The following is a 16,514-nucleotide window of genomic DNA, read 5'->3' as shown; positions in this document are numbered from 1 at the left end:
CATACGTTTGGGCCAACCAACGCCGTCCAGCCCACTAATCTCCGGTTACCCATCGTAACAGTAGCTTTGCTTAATATGACTCCGGCATTAGTTGGATCCATATGTGAATTGTTAAGAATTTATTTCCATGTGCTTGAATTTCTCATGCTTTTTGTTTTTATATTTTTATTTAAAATGAACTCCAAAAATCACATAATCTCAATTTGGGCATCAATTTAAATAATTGAATATATTTCTATTTTCTCAAAGTAACATGATGTGTAGACGGAGTCACCACCTTTTAAATACTTGATTCATGAATTATCCTCCGGCCTTTTTCTGTAAGTACTACGAACCGTAAAAAATTCATTATCATTAGTTGGGAAACATATGACATAAAATTACTACAAGAAATTTACCTTTATTGCCACGTTTTTAAAGCGTGCCGAAAAACTGAAAAAAGCGCGACAATAGCCTTTCGTCACATTTTTTGAGCTACCGCCACGCTTTTGAAAGGATCACATCTGCAAACGTGGCGGTTGCTCTATCACCACGCTTCTTTTTCCACGTTTTATATAGATTGCCACGCTAAAAAACGTGGCCATATACGGCCACGCTTTTGAAGCATCGCAATAGAGAGATACGGCCACGCTTTATAGCGAGCGATACGATAGCCTTGTCAAATTATAAAAAAAAAAAAATCTTTTTCTGACTTTACCTTCGTCGCTACACTATAAATTCAGTCCTTTTTTTTTACCAACCTATAAATATAGTATACAATTTTTATTACAAGACAAATCAAATAATAATTAGTGACTTATATAATTTTTACTATAATTGTTTTATACATTAAAAAACTAATACTCAAAATACAAAATAAATCTCGAATTCAAAACTCTATTTTAGAGAGGTGCCCTAAGTGCAAGCTGATCAAATGTCAAGCATTCACCACCAGCCTTCTCTATTCTAGCACAGTCTCTGTAATCTGGACCTGGCTCTCTTCTTCAGATCAAGAATCTACCATGCAAAGTTTTGAAAATATTTTGCAATTAAAGAATATCTTCCAATTTAAGTCTTGCAAATGGAGAAATAAATTGGTAAAAAAGTGAAATTAGGTTGTCCACCTGTGCTTCAAGTTCTTTCAGTTTTTGGGCATGGATATCCTCTAGTTTCTGTGTTTGTCCATCAGAATTAGCAGCAAAGTTTTCAACTTCAGCCAGAATCCTGCAAAACCATTCAATTATACAGCATAAATATAAGCTCAGTCTCATTAATTACGGGTAAATTTTCCAACACAAGCTCCTGAGCTAATGAGCATTCACTTAAACAAGGAGAGAACAGAGATATAGTTCTTTGTTCATCTCTTAATACATGCATATATACATTCATTTTCTACTTGAAACCAATTCTGGAACAGGAAAGATGATCATTCCCATTCAATAAAGTGAATTTACTTGCCAAGCATACTACAGAGCAATTTGGCCAGTCTTTAATTTGATTCTTAAAATTACTATGGTGTTTATTTCAAAAGCACTTTATTCAATCACATCATGACTCAAACAACATGCTAACCCAGAATCTCAAAGCAACATCTTACAGGAAATACAAACAGAAGAAAAAATTAACCTGGAGGGATACACAAGAAGAAAGCTCAACAGGCAACTCCTGGATGGGGTTTTTGGAAAGATCATGTTTCATGACTTCCCCTGATTCCCATACTTCTGGTGGAACTGAATTCAACCCCAGTCCTTCCATTGAAAGTTCCTGACACAATTTTAAAACATAACTGCAATTGTAAACAACATTTCTTTCTAGAAAAATAAATTTTACTAAAACTAAAAACACAATATATAACAGAAGTGTCTGCAGTAATTTTAAGAATATCAATCTCAGGCAAGTATCAACATGATAACTTCAAAATGAACCGGTTGTTATAGTCACTTAGTAATCAACTTAGATGTTATATAATGGATGTATAACATAATCAATTGTGTTAATTTTGTCCTAAACAAAATCTTAAATTGATACACCAGTCAAATCAAATTTTACTCGAATTGTTTTGCTTTTGTGCAATTAATCATATATGGCTACTGAGTGCTGACAATGGTAATTGTATGCTGTTTATATATATATATATATTCCTTTACAAAAGATGCAACACCTTTGAAGTGATAGACAGCCGGGTAGCCATTGCAATTACTTCATCTTTTGCTGTGATTACTGCTCCAGAATCTACACAATAATTTCAAAGTATTACAAGGATGATAAGTTTCAGGTTCAAGCATAATTTATATGCATTTAACAGTTTAACATACCTTCAGCTTCAGAAAGTCTACCTCGGAGATATTTGAGTAATGCTTGTGTAGGTCCAGTGTCGAATGAGCTGTGAGAAAAAGAAATAGTTGAAAACAATTTAAAATACATATACTGACTATATAAAGCACCAATCCTTTTTCTGTACCTTCGGAGAGTCCGCAAAGGATTTCCAGTAAGCAAAAGTTTCCTCAAGGTGGTCATCTTACCTAAACAGAAAAGACCAAGGCATTTATTTCATGTTAGATTATTTCTGTTACTCTCTAACACTTCAACATAGAAATAGCCAAACAGCATCATGCTGAAAGGAGGTTATTAAAATACCAAAACTTGCTAACCTTACCAATTTCAGCGGGTAACCCACTCAGTGAATTGTTTGAAAGATCCAACACAAGAAGATTCAATTTGCATGCCTCTACTGGATACTCCTTCAGCTGCAGTTGCGAAAAATAGTAGGTTTTTAAGTTAGCAATCTAAAGCAAAAGGGAGAAGAAAATGAAAAAAAAAATTATAGCATGTGCTAGTTATTGCTATTTTTTCAAGAAAATTATATGAACCTAGGAGGCCTCATCTAACATAATAAATTATAATGTAACTACAAATTACCCTTTCAATCTTAGCTACCTGGTTAGAGTGAAGATCTAAAGTCCCTAGATGAGAAAGTGCCCCAATCTCCATAGGTACTGTAGAAAGGTTGTTATTCCTAAATAAAGTTTGGAAAAGGAAAGCACAATATGTATCAGACATGCAGAAGTTTTGAGCAGAAGAAAACCAAGTTCTCAGCATGCTTTTAATCATATGAAGACTTGCATATTAATAGGTTAGAATTTTGACCCAAAATAAATCTCGGCAAGTGAATGACAACCCATGATTGATGAAGGGATTGATGAGATTCCTGCACAACGCAGACACGCTAGATTTAAGACAAGATGAAGAAAGGAAAAACAGAAAACCATTGACCCCTTGTTCAAAGAGCTCACTGTTCTGGTGGAGATCAAGATGAATTAGACGTGAAAGGCCTCCAATGCTGTCTGGTATGCCATTCAACAAGTTTTTTGCTGCAGTAGTGATAAGAATAGAAAAAATTGGTGAGTTGACATGTAGGAATAGAAATAATAAATTGATAGCAAAGCAGCATATGTGTGTATTTAGAGGAGAAAATCCCTACATGCATTGAATTCAGTAAGCATGGTCCATGATGAAAAGAGATTTTCAGATATCTCGGTTAACTTGTTTCCCTGGAGACAAAAAAGAGGTTATAATGAACGCACTGGTTAATAAAACCTTAACCTCTCAAAATTTTTGTTGTCATTTAATACACCAAATTTTTTATACTAGTGCTTACCTCCATATCTAGCTTGGACAATTTGGAACAATTTGCTAAATCTTCTGGCAAGCTTGCAATAAGATTGTTTGATCCCTGGAAAGAAGAGTATCATAAACTCCATGTCATCAAAGATGTGGATGCCAAAATTCCACTAACTTTGGTAGATTAATGCACTGCTGCTGCTGTTGTTACTACATTAAAAGTTCCATCTTCAATCATACACCCCAAAATATCATACTGTTCTTAACCCTTTAACTTACAGCATGTACACAAATCTCATGGTTTTTTCATTGTTAACAGTCAGTGTATGCTTTTAAAATTCAATACACAGAAACAAAGTCTGATTATAAACATCAAGAAAGATAAAGCGCCCCAAATCAAAACATATCAGAACCAAACAAAGAGAACAAATCAACAATAATCAGAAGTTCAGAACAACAAATCAACCTTATAAATTATAATAACAAGTTCTGAACAAATCTAGCATTATAAATCATAATAACAAAGCTTAGACCTTAATCCTAGTTTAGAAAAAAAAAAGTTTAGAAGCATTACCAGAACCAGTCCACCAACTCTTGCTCTGACAGAGATATCAACTCCCCCATCACAATTTTATTGATCCCTTCCACCACAGCATCTGTTGAGAATGCCCAACAACTCCCTTCACAACAAAACCAAAAACATCAAAACAAATTCTTTTAGGGGAATTAATATTATAGAGCATCAAAATTAAACCCTAAATATAATGTGCTAACCGCATTGGCCTTGATCCTTAACGGGGGAGACAGCGCCCTTCTCCCTCCAATCAACAGAAGCAAGCAACTCGTCGCTGGCACGGAATGCGTAACGGTCACTCTTCCTGTTGCCAGAGAGCAATCGCTGTTGCTGGGAGGAGCTGCGGGGTTTGGTGCCGAGGCCCGAGGTACCTGGCTCTGTACTCTTCATTGGTGAAATCGGCGAACTTGTTCAAGCCAAGGGATTCTGGTAGGCAGAGGCGACGCCGGGAGCCATTGCAGCCGCAGAGCTAACACCAGGAGGTGGAATCGACGGATTCTTGTAGGCAAGGCTCGGCGGAGCGGCGCCTCCGGATGGATTTGGAAGCGGCCGGAAGGAGGGGTGGCGGGAGGCGTGAAGGGAAGTCCAGCGGAGACCTGAGGCGGATTGGGATTAGGGCTTGCGGGAGCTGGAGATTGAGATAGGGATGTGGAAGGTGGAGCTGGATCGGGTTGTGATTCAGTTGCTGGGCTTGGGTTCTAGGGTTACGGCGAGAGAGGAGGCAGGATCCGCCATGGAAAAGAGGAGAAGAACAAAGGGTTATTGGGTTTGGGGTTGTGAGTGACGGAGAGTGAGAGTGGCAATTCATACCCTACTAGCGGATACCAATAGGATCGAATCAGTTCGACTAGGGTAGACTAAGTGAGAGTTGAACCCACAATCTCCTTTATGTAATGACTTATAATAAATGAATAACTACTAAAACTAGTTAGTTGATTTAGTAATTTAAAGTATTAATTTTTTATTTTTTATATTATTAACATGTATAAAATTCGAAATGATTGAATTTTATATTTATTTTGAAAAAATTTGATATTTCTGTGGGTAGAGTAGGGCAGGGTAGGGTTTAGAATTTTAGAGTGCGGGTAGGGTTAGGGTTAAGAGATTCTCAACCCGCGGATAGGATAGGATAGAGTTTTAATAAAATTTTCAACCCGCGGATAGAGTTAGAGTAGAGTCTAAACCCTACCCTACCCTACCCTACCCATTGCCAGCCCTAAGTGAGAGTGTCTAGAAGCTTTGGGTTTGGGGTTAGTAGGAATAGGGGTTATTAGGTTTGGGGTTATTAGTTTTTTTTTTTTTTTTAATATTTTAGCAAATATTTTGGCCACGCTTTTAAAGCGTGTCAAAAGAATACCAAGATATGGTCACGCTTTTTAAAGGTTACTGTAATGAAATTCTGTTGCCACGCTTTCAAAGCGTCCCTGTTTCTCTCTATGGCCACGTTTTTAAAGCACGGCAGAAAAAAATGTGGTTGTATCTCTAATCAATTGCCACCTTCACAAAAGCGTGGCTATTGACCTTTTTCGCCACGCTTCAAAAGCGTGGCGAGAAAAAACATGGCCGAATCTCTATTTAATCGCCACCCTCACAAAAGTGTGACCATTGACCATTTTTGGCCATGCTTTTAAAATGTGGCAAGAAAAAAGCGTGGTCATAAACCTTTTTTCTTATAGTTCAAACATTTCAAAAGGTAAAAATTGTATACATAAACTTAATTAATGATTAAGGCTGTCATATGATATGAGAAAATTTTCACTCATAACTATTTTATTAACCTGGTTCTCCTAAATCCTAATAAATGAACATGAGAGTTGCAAACTAAGACGAAAAGATGCATATGTAGACATCTAATTTTTCAGAGTGTTTTCTTCAATGCCTACTTCTCGAGGTATTTGGTAGGTGGCAGCCACGGTTATTTTCGTTTTTTGTGATAAATTTGTCAGCGTTTTGAATATTTTTTTATAGAAATGATAGTTTATCTATATCACTAATAAAAGTAATTCAAAAAAATATGAAAATAAATAAGATTTTAAAATATTAGAAAATATAATAAAAATTGTTTCGAGGATTACCTAAAACGGGGTTGCTTTTGAGTCTAAATATGAAGTTCAACTCTTTTTAGGCAGCATCCGACTTTTGCTGATATCGAGGTGTCGCCGTCCGAATTCCTTGTGAGGAGGTGGAGATGGTACCTGTAAGGGACTCCGATACTTAAGTTAGCATGGGGTTTAAAGCAGGTTTTTAGTAGATTAGGTCCTGAATATACCTAAGGGTGTCAGTATATTTATAGTAGAGTAGATAACCACTTTTTTACAGTAGTTCCACCTTTAATGGTGGATAACTGTTCTCTTTTTCTAAGGAAGTTGTTGATATATCTTTTCTAAATAAGTGAGAGATATCTTAGGAGTTAGTTATTTATTTGAATAAGTAGAGCTGAACTGCCGTCGTCGCGTCTAACCTCTATAAGGTCGGGTAGCTGTAGTAGTTGGATCTCTTGAGTGGGCTTTTATTCATTTTAAGTATGGCAATATTTTGGATCAGGGTCTGAACATTGCCCCTACTTGAGTCCGAGCTTTTTGAGGTCAGACTCAAGCATTTGTAGATTAGATTAGTCTCTAGCGGATTAAAACATGGGCAAATTATCTTTCTTGGGGCTAGGTCGGACACTCGACGTGTTTTAAAATTCGAGATGTTACGTCTTTTTGTAGTTTTGTATACGTTACTCTATGGTTACTTTGGTAACCGTGCACCATAAATGAGGGGTCAAAATTACTCTTTTGCCCCTGGTGTCTTATAAATACCCAAACTCATTTCTCTTTCTTCTTTTTCGCTTCTTTTCTAAGACATTTGAACTTAATTTTTTTTCCTCTTTCAATATTTTCAACTTTCTTTCTTACAACCACTCTTGCATTCAAGATGTCTTTATCTTTAGGCTTAGAAGGCTTTGCTTGCGCTTTTGAGAGGAACGTTCGCATTTTGCTACTTATGTGTGCTTTGTTTAATAGTTTAGTTTTGCCCCCTATAGAGCCTTACTAACAAAATAGATTGGTTGTTGTCCGTTTTCATCTTCCCAAACTAAGGCTGAGGCTATGGCTCTACTTGTAACCACTAGGTAGAACACGAGCTCTTTTTCTAGAACAGGTCCGGTGGGGATTGGTAGTTGACTCAGAAAATTTTTGAAGTCTTGAAAGGCTTGTTCACATTCCTGAGTCCATTCAAATTGGGTCTCTTTCTTGAGTATTGAGAACAGGGGTAGAGACTTCAGAGCTAATCTTGCCAAGAATTTGGATAAGGCTGCCAACTTTCCATTTATTTGTTGGACCTCTTTGAGACAAGTTGGGCTTTTCATCTCCATTATTGCCTTGCATTTGCCTGGGTTGGCTTCAATACCCCTTATAGTGAGCATAAAGCCTAAGAACTTTTCGACTTCCACTGCAAAGGTACATTTTGAGGAATTTAGTCTCATCCCGTACTTTCTGATTATGTTAAATACTTCAGTTAAGTCCGACAGGAGGTTGATGTCTTCTTTGTTCTTGACAAGCATGTCGTCCACATACACTTCTATTAATTTTCCAAGGTGAGGTGAGAATACCTTGTTCATTAATCGTTGATATGTGGCTGCAGCATTCTTCAATCCAAAAGGCATTACTACATAATAATAGTTAGCTTTTGGAGTGATGAAAGAGATCTTCTCTTGGTCTGGCTTGTATATTGGAATTTGGTTATAACTCGAGTATGCATCCATAAAGGACAGGTACTTATATCCTGAAGCTGAATCTATCGAGGCATCAATACTGGGAAGAGGATATGGATCTTTGGGACAAGCTTTATTAAGGTCGATATAATCAATACACATTCTCCATTTTCTGTTCTATTTCTTCACCAAGACTACATTAGCGAGCCACAAAGGATATTTTGTTTCTTTTATGAACCCGACTTCTAATAAGGCTTGTATTTGTTCTTCTATGACTTATGCTCTTTCAGGCCCGAGCTTTCGTCGCTTCTGTTGAACAAGTCGTGAACCCGAGTAGACAGTAAGCTTATGACACATGAGGTCAGGGTTTATCCCGGGCATATTGAAGGCTTTCTAGGCGAAAAGATCGGAGTTTTGTTGTAAGAGCTTAATGAGGTATGATTTTAACTCTTTTCCGATGTTGGCTCCGATACTCATTATTTTCTCTGCCTGGTCTCTGATTTGTACCTCTTCAATTTTTCTGCCATGTTGTGGTCGTAGCTCTTCTCGTGTTCGGATACCATCGAGTTCAATAGTATTGACTTCTTTACCGTTCATGCTTTCCTTCAGATTCAGGCTCTCATTATAGCATTTTCGTGCCAACCTCTGTTCTCCTCTTATGGTGGCAATTCCCTCTGAAGTTGTGAATTTCATGCAGAGATAAGGAGTGGAAACAACTGCAACTAGTCGGTTCAAAGTTGTCTGACCTATCAGTGCATTGTAGGTTGATACTACGTCGACCACAATGTAGTCTATGCTCAAAGTTTTGGATTTCAACCACTTATCATAAGTGGTATGTAAGAAGATGAAGTCGAGGGATTGGATGGGCGTGTCTCCTGTAACACCCTACCACACAGAGCTTTACGCTTAAGCCATAAAGCAGAGGTGGTGTGGTATTACGGCCTCTAAAGTAAAAGATATACATATAATAGCATAAAGAATATAATAAACTAAGAGCCTTGAAAAACAGGTGAAACAAAATTTGCAAAATAAAAAGCACAACGCTCAGGAAACGAGATTACTTACGTGCGAAGAAAACTAATGATCATAGGTATAAATAGACAAAAAGAGAATAGAGAGCCAATGATACAGAATAATTAGCTCCTAACACAGCCTGCGAAGCCAAGGCTGGCCGGAGAATATTTACATACATATATACATAACACAAAATCCAAAATACATAGATCAGACCCTAACTCACCTTAAATCTCTAAGAGGAATAAAATAAACAAGTTTTTTGGAGAGAAAGTTAAGTACATATATATAAAACTGTACATCAAGATAAAACCCAGAGACTACTCCGCTTCAGAAGTTCAGACGCCTAGCGAGGAGTCTCTCGACCTGCATCTGAAAACAACAACACAGTATGGGGTGAGAACCGGAGGTTCTCAGCATGGTAAAGGTGCCACCCACATAGTATATAAGGTCCTGGGAATGCCAGAGGCAATCCTAGAACACCGACACTCAGATTATAAAGCTTAAAAGTATTAAACAGAAACCATAAAAGGTGGTCCTCTAAGGATACCTAAGTCTAATTTAACTTAACCTTAACTCTAAACCTTTCCACCCTTCCTCCGTACCTCCATCTCCAATGACATTTCACAAACAGTCAAGCAGATAAGGACAAACACAATTATAGTACAAGTTATGTAGATAACAATTATACATTTAACATAGCAAGTGCATTTAGGCACACCCAGGTAAAGCACAAACAAGTAATTCAAGCAATATGCATATGATGCATGCCTGTCTTATGGCTGATAAGTCTCATCTGTCGGTTATCAAGCCAATCCGACAAGTCTGGCTACTAAACCAATGGACTGTCCCCCGATGCGCATCCTCATGAGTCTTTGCATAGCTTTTTCCTCATATATATAAAATTGCTCAATGGGGGTCAACCTTCCTGGGGATTTAGAGATCCCGATCACATCTTACGTATCGAGTTTCGACCTGGAACACGTGGTAGCAAACCACGGTACTTTACCTAGGGAAACTCGTATCTCAGATCAATTAAGTGTATAATGCCAAATAAGTATTTATAGACATCATATTCATTGCATACACATCTGTCATCACCATAGCATCATATATCCTTCATGCATACACTTTTCTCTCATATAATTCATCACTTTTAGCCTTTACTTCATCTCCAAGATACCTCTATTTCCTAGCTCCAACTTATTACTAAACTTATCATTATGTTCTAGGGCTAAAAGGGTAAAAATAGAGGTTTGGAGGTTTAAAATGAAGCTTTAAAACATAAAACTTCTTTGCTGAAAACAGGGGAGTCACGCGTATGCGTGGATCACGCGTACGCGTAGGCGTGTAAATGGACCATCACGCGTACGCATATACACCTTACAGAAGCGTATGGTTGAGCATGGGAGTTTCACATACTCAAGCACCCCATGTCACGCGTACGCGTGGACATGCGTCCTGGCCGACTACGCGTACGCATAGGCTTTTTCGCATACGCACAGGGATGAGGCAGTGGCGACAATCCGCAAATGGGGTGTATGCGTGCGCAAAATTTTCATTCCACACGTACGCGTGGGCGTACGTTTTTCCAAAATTTTTACTGAGTTTAAAAAGCTGCAGAATTCCAATTTTTACCCCAAACTTCCGACATGCATAACTTTTTCGTTTTAAATCATTTTTCTTCCGTTCTTTGAACGATGTAAACTTCGTGAACCCAGTTTTTATATGAAATAAGTTCAAAATCTTTTGGGGGTCCGGAAGCCAAGTTATGGCTCGCCAAAATTTGACAAAAAAACCAAATTTCTCAAAAAGTCCAAACCTAACTTTCATTAAAATCAAGTTCAATATCCACTCCCTATACATATACATTCAGCACAACACATATCATAACATCTCCATACAACTCTACTATCCACTTACCAAATCACAACCTAAGTTTCTTACCTCCATTAACATAATCATCAACATTTTACCATACATACATATACAACCAATTTCATCAATTTGCCAACAATATCCACACACCAATGAATTATGATTTTCAACACATACATAACTTATATCATCAATCAACATCATAAATTCTAAGCATCCAACTTACATAATCATTCCAGCTTATCCTATGATTCTCTAGCCTAAGTTTTCACACGACATTATATATTAAATATGCGAAACCTAAACCATACCTTGGCCGATTTTCACGTATAGCCCGAGACACCATCAAGGCACCCAAAGCAACCCTCAAGGTTCAAAATCTTCAAGACAAGGCCTCCCAAACTCCCCCAAGCCTCCAATGTACTCAATCAACTTCAATATACACATATACAAGCCTAATTCACATAGTTCACACCCAAATTCAATACCCAAACCCACATAAACTAGAACTTGTAGAATATTGAGAGTTCTCACCTTATATATGTCTTGATTAAACAAGGACCCACAAGCTCCTCAAGCTAGTTTGAGCCTAAATATCAAGAAACCGAATTTTAATAACCAAAACCTCAATTTTTGAAAATCCAAGAGAATAAGAGACTGAGACAGAAACTGAGGTTTCTTACCAAAATTGGATACCGGGCTTCGTAGAGCTCGATGCGCTGGACGCGTGGCCACAAACGGTGCGGCGATCGTAGCTCAGATGAAGAAGTTATGGTGGATTGATGTGGAGGTTAGGGTTTGGAAGCTCTCCTCTTCCCTTGGCTGTGTTCATCGTTCTTCTTGCTGAATGGGGAAGGAGACGAGCTTCAACTCATTTAATTGATGGGCTGATTGGGCCCACAGGCCAGTTTGGGCTCGGTTCGGCCCGTTCGACCCAGTCTCGGGTCAAATTCTTTGAAATTAATGTCAAATTCTTGTTTGAGTAAAATATCATTTTTGTCCTCAACGTTTGGGGTAAGTTCTATTTGTGTCCCTAACGTTTAAATCGTCCTATTTGTATCCTTAACATTTATAAAAGTGATTCAATGTTATCCTACTATGAATTATACTAACAAATCAGATTATATTTTTCAATTATTCTCACTTGGATGTATTCATTCTCAATTAGGTCTCACTTGGATGTGTTCGATTTTAATATTATACCCACTATTTGTGTTTAGATTCAATTACGTCCCTAGAAAAGTGAATTATGTAAATATTGTAGGAATTAGTTTCAACATTTTGATGAGCTATTTTTCGAAGTAAATCATCGATTCTATCCAGACATTTGTATTCTAACTTCAAGAAGAGATTTTTAAAACTCAAATTAAAGCGCTCATGATGTGTAATTGCGGTAGGATAACATTGAATCACTTTTACAAATGTTAGGAATACAAATAGGACGATTTAAACGTTAGGGACACAAATAGAATTTACCCCAAATGTTGAGGACAAAAATGATACTTTACTCTTCTTGTTTTAATGAGCTCTATCCTAATTTAATATAATATTCACATTTTTATTTTCTTTATTAAAATTTAATTTATTGACTAATTATTTACTAATTTAGCGGGGTTTACATCTCCTAACCCGAAAAGATTAATGGGATAGGCTCTTAGTTCTTTCTCTTCTAGTCCAAGCTTGTCAAAAGAAGGCTTGAATAAGATGTCGGCTGAGCTCTCCTGATCTACTAGAGTTCTGTGGAGATTTACATTCACGAGTATCATTGTAATCATAATAGGATCGTCATGTCCTGGGGTTATTCCTTGAGCATCTTCTTTGGTTAATGAGAGTGTGGATAAGTCGGAAACTTCACTTTCTTCACCAACTTGGTAGCCTTCTTTTATATGTCTTTTGCTAGAAGACTTGGTTACCCTTCCTCCTGCAAATTCTTCAGCTATCATGTTGATGTGCCTATCAGGAGTCTGTGGTAGCCAATCTCGCCGTCCCCTATCTTCATCACTTCTCTTTCTTTTTACCGGATCGTCCGATCTTTCAGTAAGATATCTTTCTAACCGACCTTCTCTGGCTAGTTTTTCTATCACATTTTTCATATCATGGCAATCATTGGCAGAGTTCCCATATAGTTTATGATACTCGTAATATTTTGTCCGACTTTCGGCTTTCTTGTGCTTAATAGGATGAGGAGGTGGAAGTTTTTCAGTGTGAGAGATTTTTCTATAGATGTCGACAAGAGAAACTTGGAGCGGGGTGTAGTTATGATATCTTCAAGGCCTCTTTGAGCTTATTCCTCTTTTTTCTTCGCTTCCTTATCATTGTCCCAAACTTGGTAGGGAGGGTTTGCCCTTGGAACTGGTTCTCTAAGTCAGAAATTCTTCCTCATGTTAATGTATTTTTCCACCCATTCTTGTACTTCATACAAAGAGGTTGGATGTCGCTTGGATATAGATTGAGAAAATGACCCTTCTCTAAGGCCGTTAACCAACCCCATTATTACTGCTTCTGTGGATAAATTTTGGATCTCCAAACAGGCTTTGTTGAATCACTCCATGTAAACCCGGATAGTTTCTCCGACTTCTTGTTTGACCCCCAGTAGGATAGGAGCATGTTTGACTTTATCTTTCTCGATCGAAAAGCGAGTGAGAAACTTTCTTGCTATGTTGTCGAAACAAGTTACCGACCCAGGTGGTAGACTATCAAGCCACTTCATTGCTGCTTTGGTTAACATCGTCGGGAAAGCTTTGTAGCGAGTTGCATTGGATGCATCAGTCAGGTACATCTGACTTTTAAAATTGTTAAGGTGGTATTTTGGATTGGTCATTTCATCATAGAGATTCATGTCGGAGATTTTGAAGTTTCTAGGAACCCTAACTCGCATGATCTCTTCAATGAATGGATCCTTTTCTCCAAGAGGGCTTTCTTCCTGATCTGCCTGATTACTTCGACTTTGAAGATCGGCCTCTAGTTTCGACAGATTTTCTTCCAGCTCTCTTCGTTGTCACACCTCTTTTTGCAAATCTCTTTTCGCCTCTCTTTGTTGCTCAATCTCCTGCTCAAGTTGCTCTAATCGGCCATGGTCTTGTGTACAAGTCTCATGATCTCTGTGGGATCAGGGGGCTCCTCATCCTCGGGTGGATGAACTTCCGAATTGATTCGCCGCGATAGAGGATTTTCTAATGTACCCTCTCCGTTTGGACCACTCGTTCTTTCATGTCATGGAGGTATCACGAGTGCTCGATCATTGTTATGAGGTTCTGGTTCTGACTCAGATGTCATGTGATCGTCCTCGAACTAATTGTCTGCCATGATTAGGTATAAACTTCCAGATTCCCAGCAACGTGCCAATGTTCCGAGAGTTACCTAAAACAGGGTTGCTTTTAGGCCTGAACGTGAGGTCCAGACTCATTTTAGGGTAGCGTCCAACTTCTGTTGATGCCGAGGTGCCGTCGGCCGAGTTCCTCGTGAGGAGGTGGGAGATGGTACCTGCAAGGGACTCCGATGCTTAAGTTAGTGAGGGTTTAAAGCAAGTTTTTAGTAGATTGGGTCCTGAACATACCTGAGGGTGTCAGTGTATTTATAGTAGAGCAGATAACCACTTTTTTAGAGTAGTTCCACCTTTAATGGTGGATAACTGTTCCTTTTTCTAAGGAAGTTGTTGAGATCCCTCTTCTAGATAAGTGGGAGATATCTTAGGAGTTATTTACTTATTTGAATAAGTAGAGCTGAGTTGTTGTCGTTGCGCTTGACCTCTATGAGGTCGGGTAGCTGTAGTAGTTGGATCTTTTGAACGGGCTTTTATTCATTTTGGGCTTGATTATATTTTTGGATCAGGGTATGAACAAAAATAATAAAAAGTTTATCTTTTTTTATAAAAACTTTTTCTTATTATCAAATTACAAAATTTTAAAGATGAAAAATTATTTATTTTTTTAATTATCTTTAATAAAATCACCTTATTTTTTTAAATAAAGTCCTTGAAAATTATTTTTGTTAGGTAAATCGGTTATTCTATTATTTTTAATTAAAATTTTAATATATTTATTAAACAAATAAGATTTTCACAAATTTTATTATAGGATAATTAAAAGGATTTTGCTAGGAACCAACTTGGGGTATAGTCATTTATAGTCAATTATTTGAAAAAATGTTAGTTACATAAAAAATAATAAAACAACTCTCCATTACCTCTATTTTCTGGAATTTCAAAATTAAAAATAAAGAAGAGTTAACTGAATTGACTTATGCTATAATTGATTCTTTAGAATTTCTCTAATTAAATTAAAGATTAAACTGCCACATCTACCCATAAAAGAAAAATATTATCAGTTGTACTCATAAAATATGGGTTCCATATAACAAAAATTATTCGAACACTAAAAAATAACCTAAAAATCTCAAATTACCCTTTTTTTCACCACTACTACCCTCCGTCCCTCCGTCCCTCCCTCCCCTCCCCCTCTCTCTCTCTCCGCATTTCTTTTTTTATTTTTTTCATTCTCCATTTTTCTTATTCCCACCCCTTTTCACAATAGACTTCTGCTGCCAGCCGCATCCACCGTTACCGCAGGCCAAGAGACCCAAATCACCACCACTACACCTTTCCCTCCACCTTCCAAGGCCTCCGACGCCTTCTCATTCTCGATCTGCTTCGCCAAGAAGCAAACCCTATCTTTGCCTCCAAAAATCTTGAACTTGTTGAAGTCCTTGAAACATTGTCGCGCGACTTCCATCAGCCACAGCGACTTCAATTCACCAACCATCAGTACTGTCACACGACTTTCATTAGCCACGACGAGCCGATGTTGCAGAGCGCGAGGATGCGGTCTCCGACGAGGAATGAACTCTGTGGCTTCGCAAAAAGATAAGGGGAGAAGTTCATCCACTGGTGGTTGTTGTCGCCGGAGAACCAAAGGGCTGGGAGTTTGTTGAGGACCATCACAGATGACTTTAACACCTAATTCTGTAATGGTACCCTTTACACCCTTCATCTTTCTCTCATTTTCTGTTACTCCTTCATCATTGTTGCTGGTGCTGTTGTTGTTGTTGGATAGTGAGAAAATGAGCAAAGACAAAATGGTGAACTTGCACTTTGCGGATTGAATTTATGTTCTTGGATCTATTTTTCTGCGATGATGTAGTTGTGCCAGTTCAATTGGTTTCTAATTCTTCTTCATTTGATGTGTTCTACTATTGTTGTTGGTGTCTCTATTGTAACAACACACATGTTTCAAAGAGAGAAAGAGAAAGCAATATAATGATTTTTAGTATTTGGATAATTTCATTGTGCAGAATCCATGTTTCATGTGTATAAATAGTAATTTTCTTCTTAAATAAATAAATGTGTCCGTATTTTTAACTATTATGGATAAAAATATTAGTTAGTTAAAAAATATCACAAACAAATTATTCCATTTGAAAATAATAAAGAGATCAATCTTGTAGATAGAATTAATTTTTAAGAATTCATAAAGAATAAAACTTTACTAAAAACAAAACTTCAAATCCAAAATTTTTTAGAATTAATTAGGATGTTTATTCATTTGTTTTGTCTTTTCTAAAGGGGTTTTTTATTTTAATAAATAAATTAAATATAATAATTACTTAAAAATAATTTAAAAATTATTTATCAAAATAAATACTTTTCTCTTATCTCGTTTACACTGTAAACGAGATAATTTTGTATGTACAAGATATATGTTTACACTGTAAACAAACAAGATACATGTATTTAAAAAAAATTTTTGAAAATAA

General features: G+C 37.2%; 1 protein-coding gene across 2 annotated transcripts; it reads right to left on the bottom strand.

The window, feature by feature from the left end:
- Window positions 1–706: 706 nt before the first annotated feature.
- Window positions 707–4,972, bottom strand: LOC107624616 (plant intracellular Ras-group-related LRR protein 6-like). Of its 2 annotated transcripts, XM_088501153.1 has the most exons (14): window positions 4,375–4,972; window positions 4,175–4,280; window positions 3,638–3,712; window positions 3,461–3,530; window positions 3,273–3,350; window positions 3,127–3,187; window positions 2,917–2,995; window positions 2,636–2,726; window positions 2,441–2,501; window positions 2,295–2,362; window positions 2,141–2,211; window positions 1,606–1,743; window positions 1,104–1,203; window positions 707–996 (listed from the first exon to the last, which is right to left on the bottom strand). In XM_088501153.1, exons 3-13 carry the CDS (start codon window positions 3,641–3,643, stop codon window positions 1,192–1,194), a joined length of 735 nt encoding a protein of 244 aa, XP_088357279.1. In that variant the 5' UTR covers window positions 3,644–3,712; window positions 4,175–4,280; window positions 4,375–4,972; the 3' UTR covers window positions 707–996; window positions 1,104–1,191. The 2 variants fall into 2 exon arrangements, with proteins under 2 accessions (XP_088357279.1, XP_088357280.1); XM_088501154.1 differs by lacking the exons at window positions 4,175–4,280; window positions 4,375–4,972 and having other exon boundaries at window positions 3,638–3,769.
- Between the last annotated feature and the right edge of the window lie 11,542 nt (window positions 4,973–16,514).

Source organism: Arachis ipaensis, chromosome B1 (assembly GCF_059453495.1).
Source record: "Arachis ipaensis isolate K30076 ecotype BB chromosome B1, ASM5945349v1, whole genome shotgun sequence".
NCBI lineage: Eukaryota > Viridiplantae > Streptophyta > Magnoliopsida > Fabales > Fabaceae > Arachis > Arachis ipaensis.
This window is presented reverse-complemented; position numbering and strand designations above follow the sequence as displayed.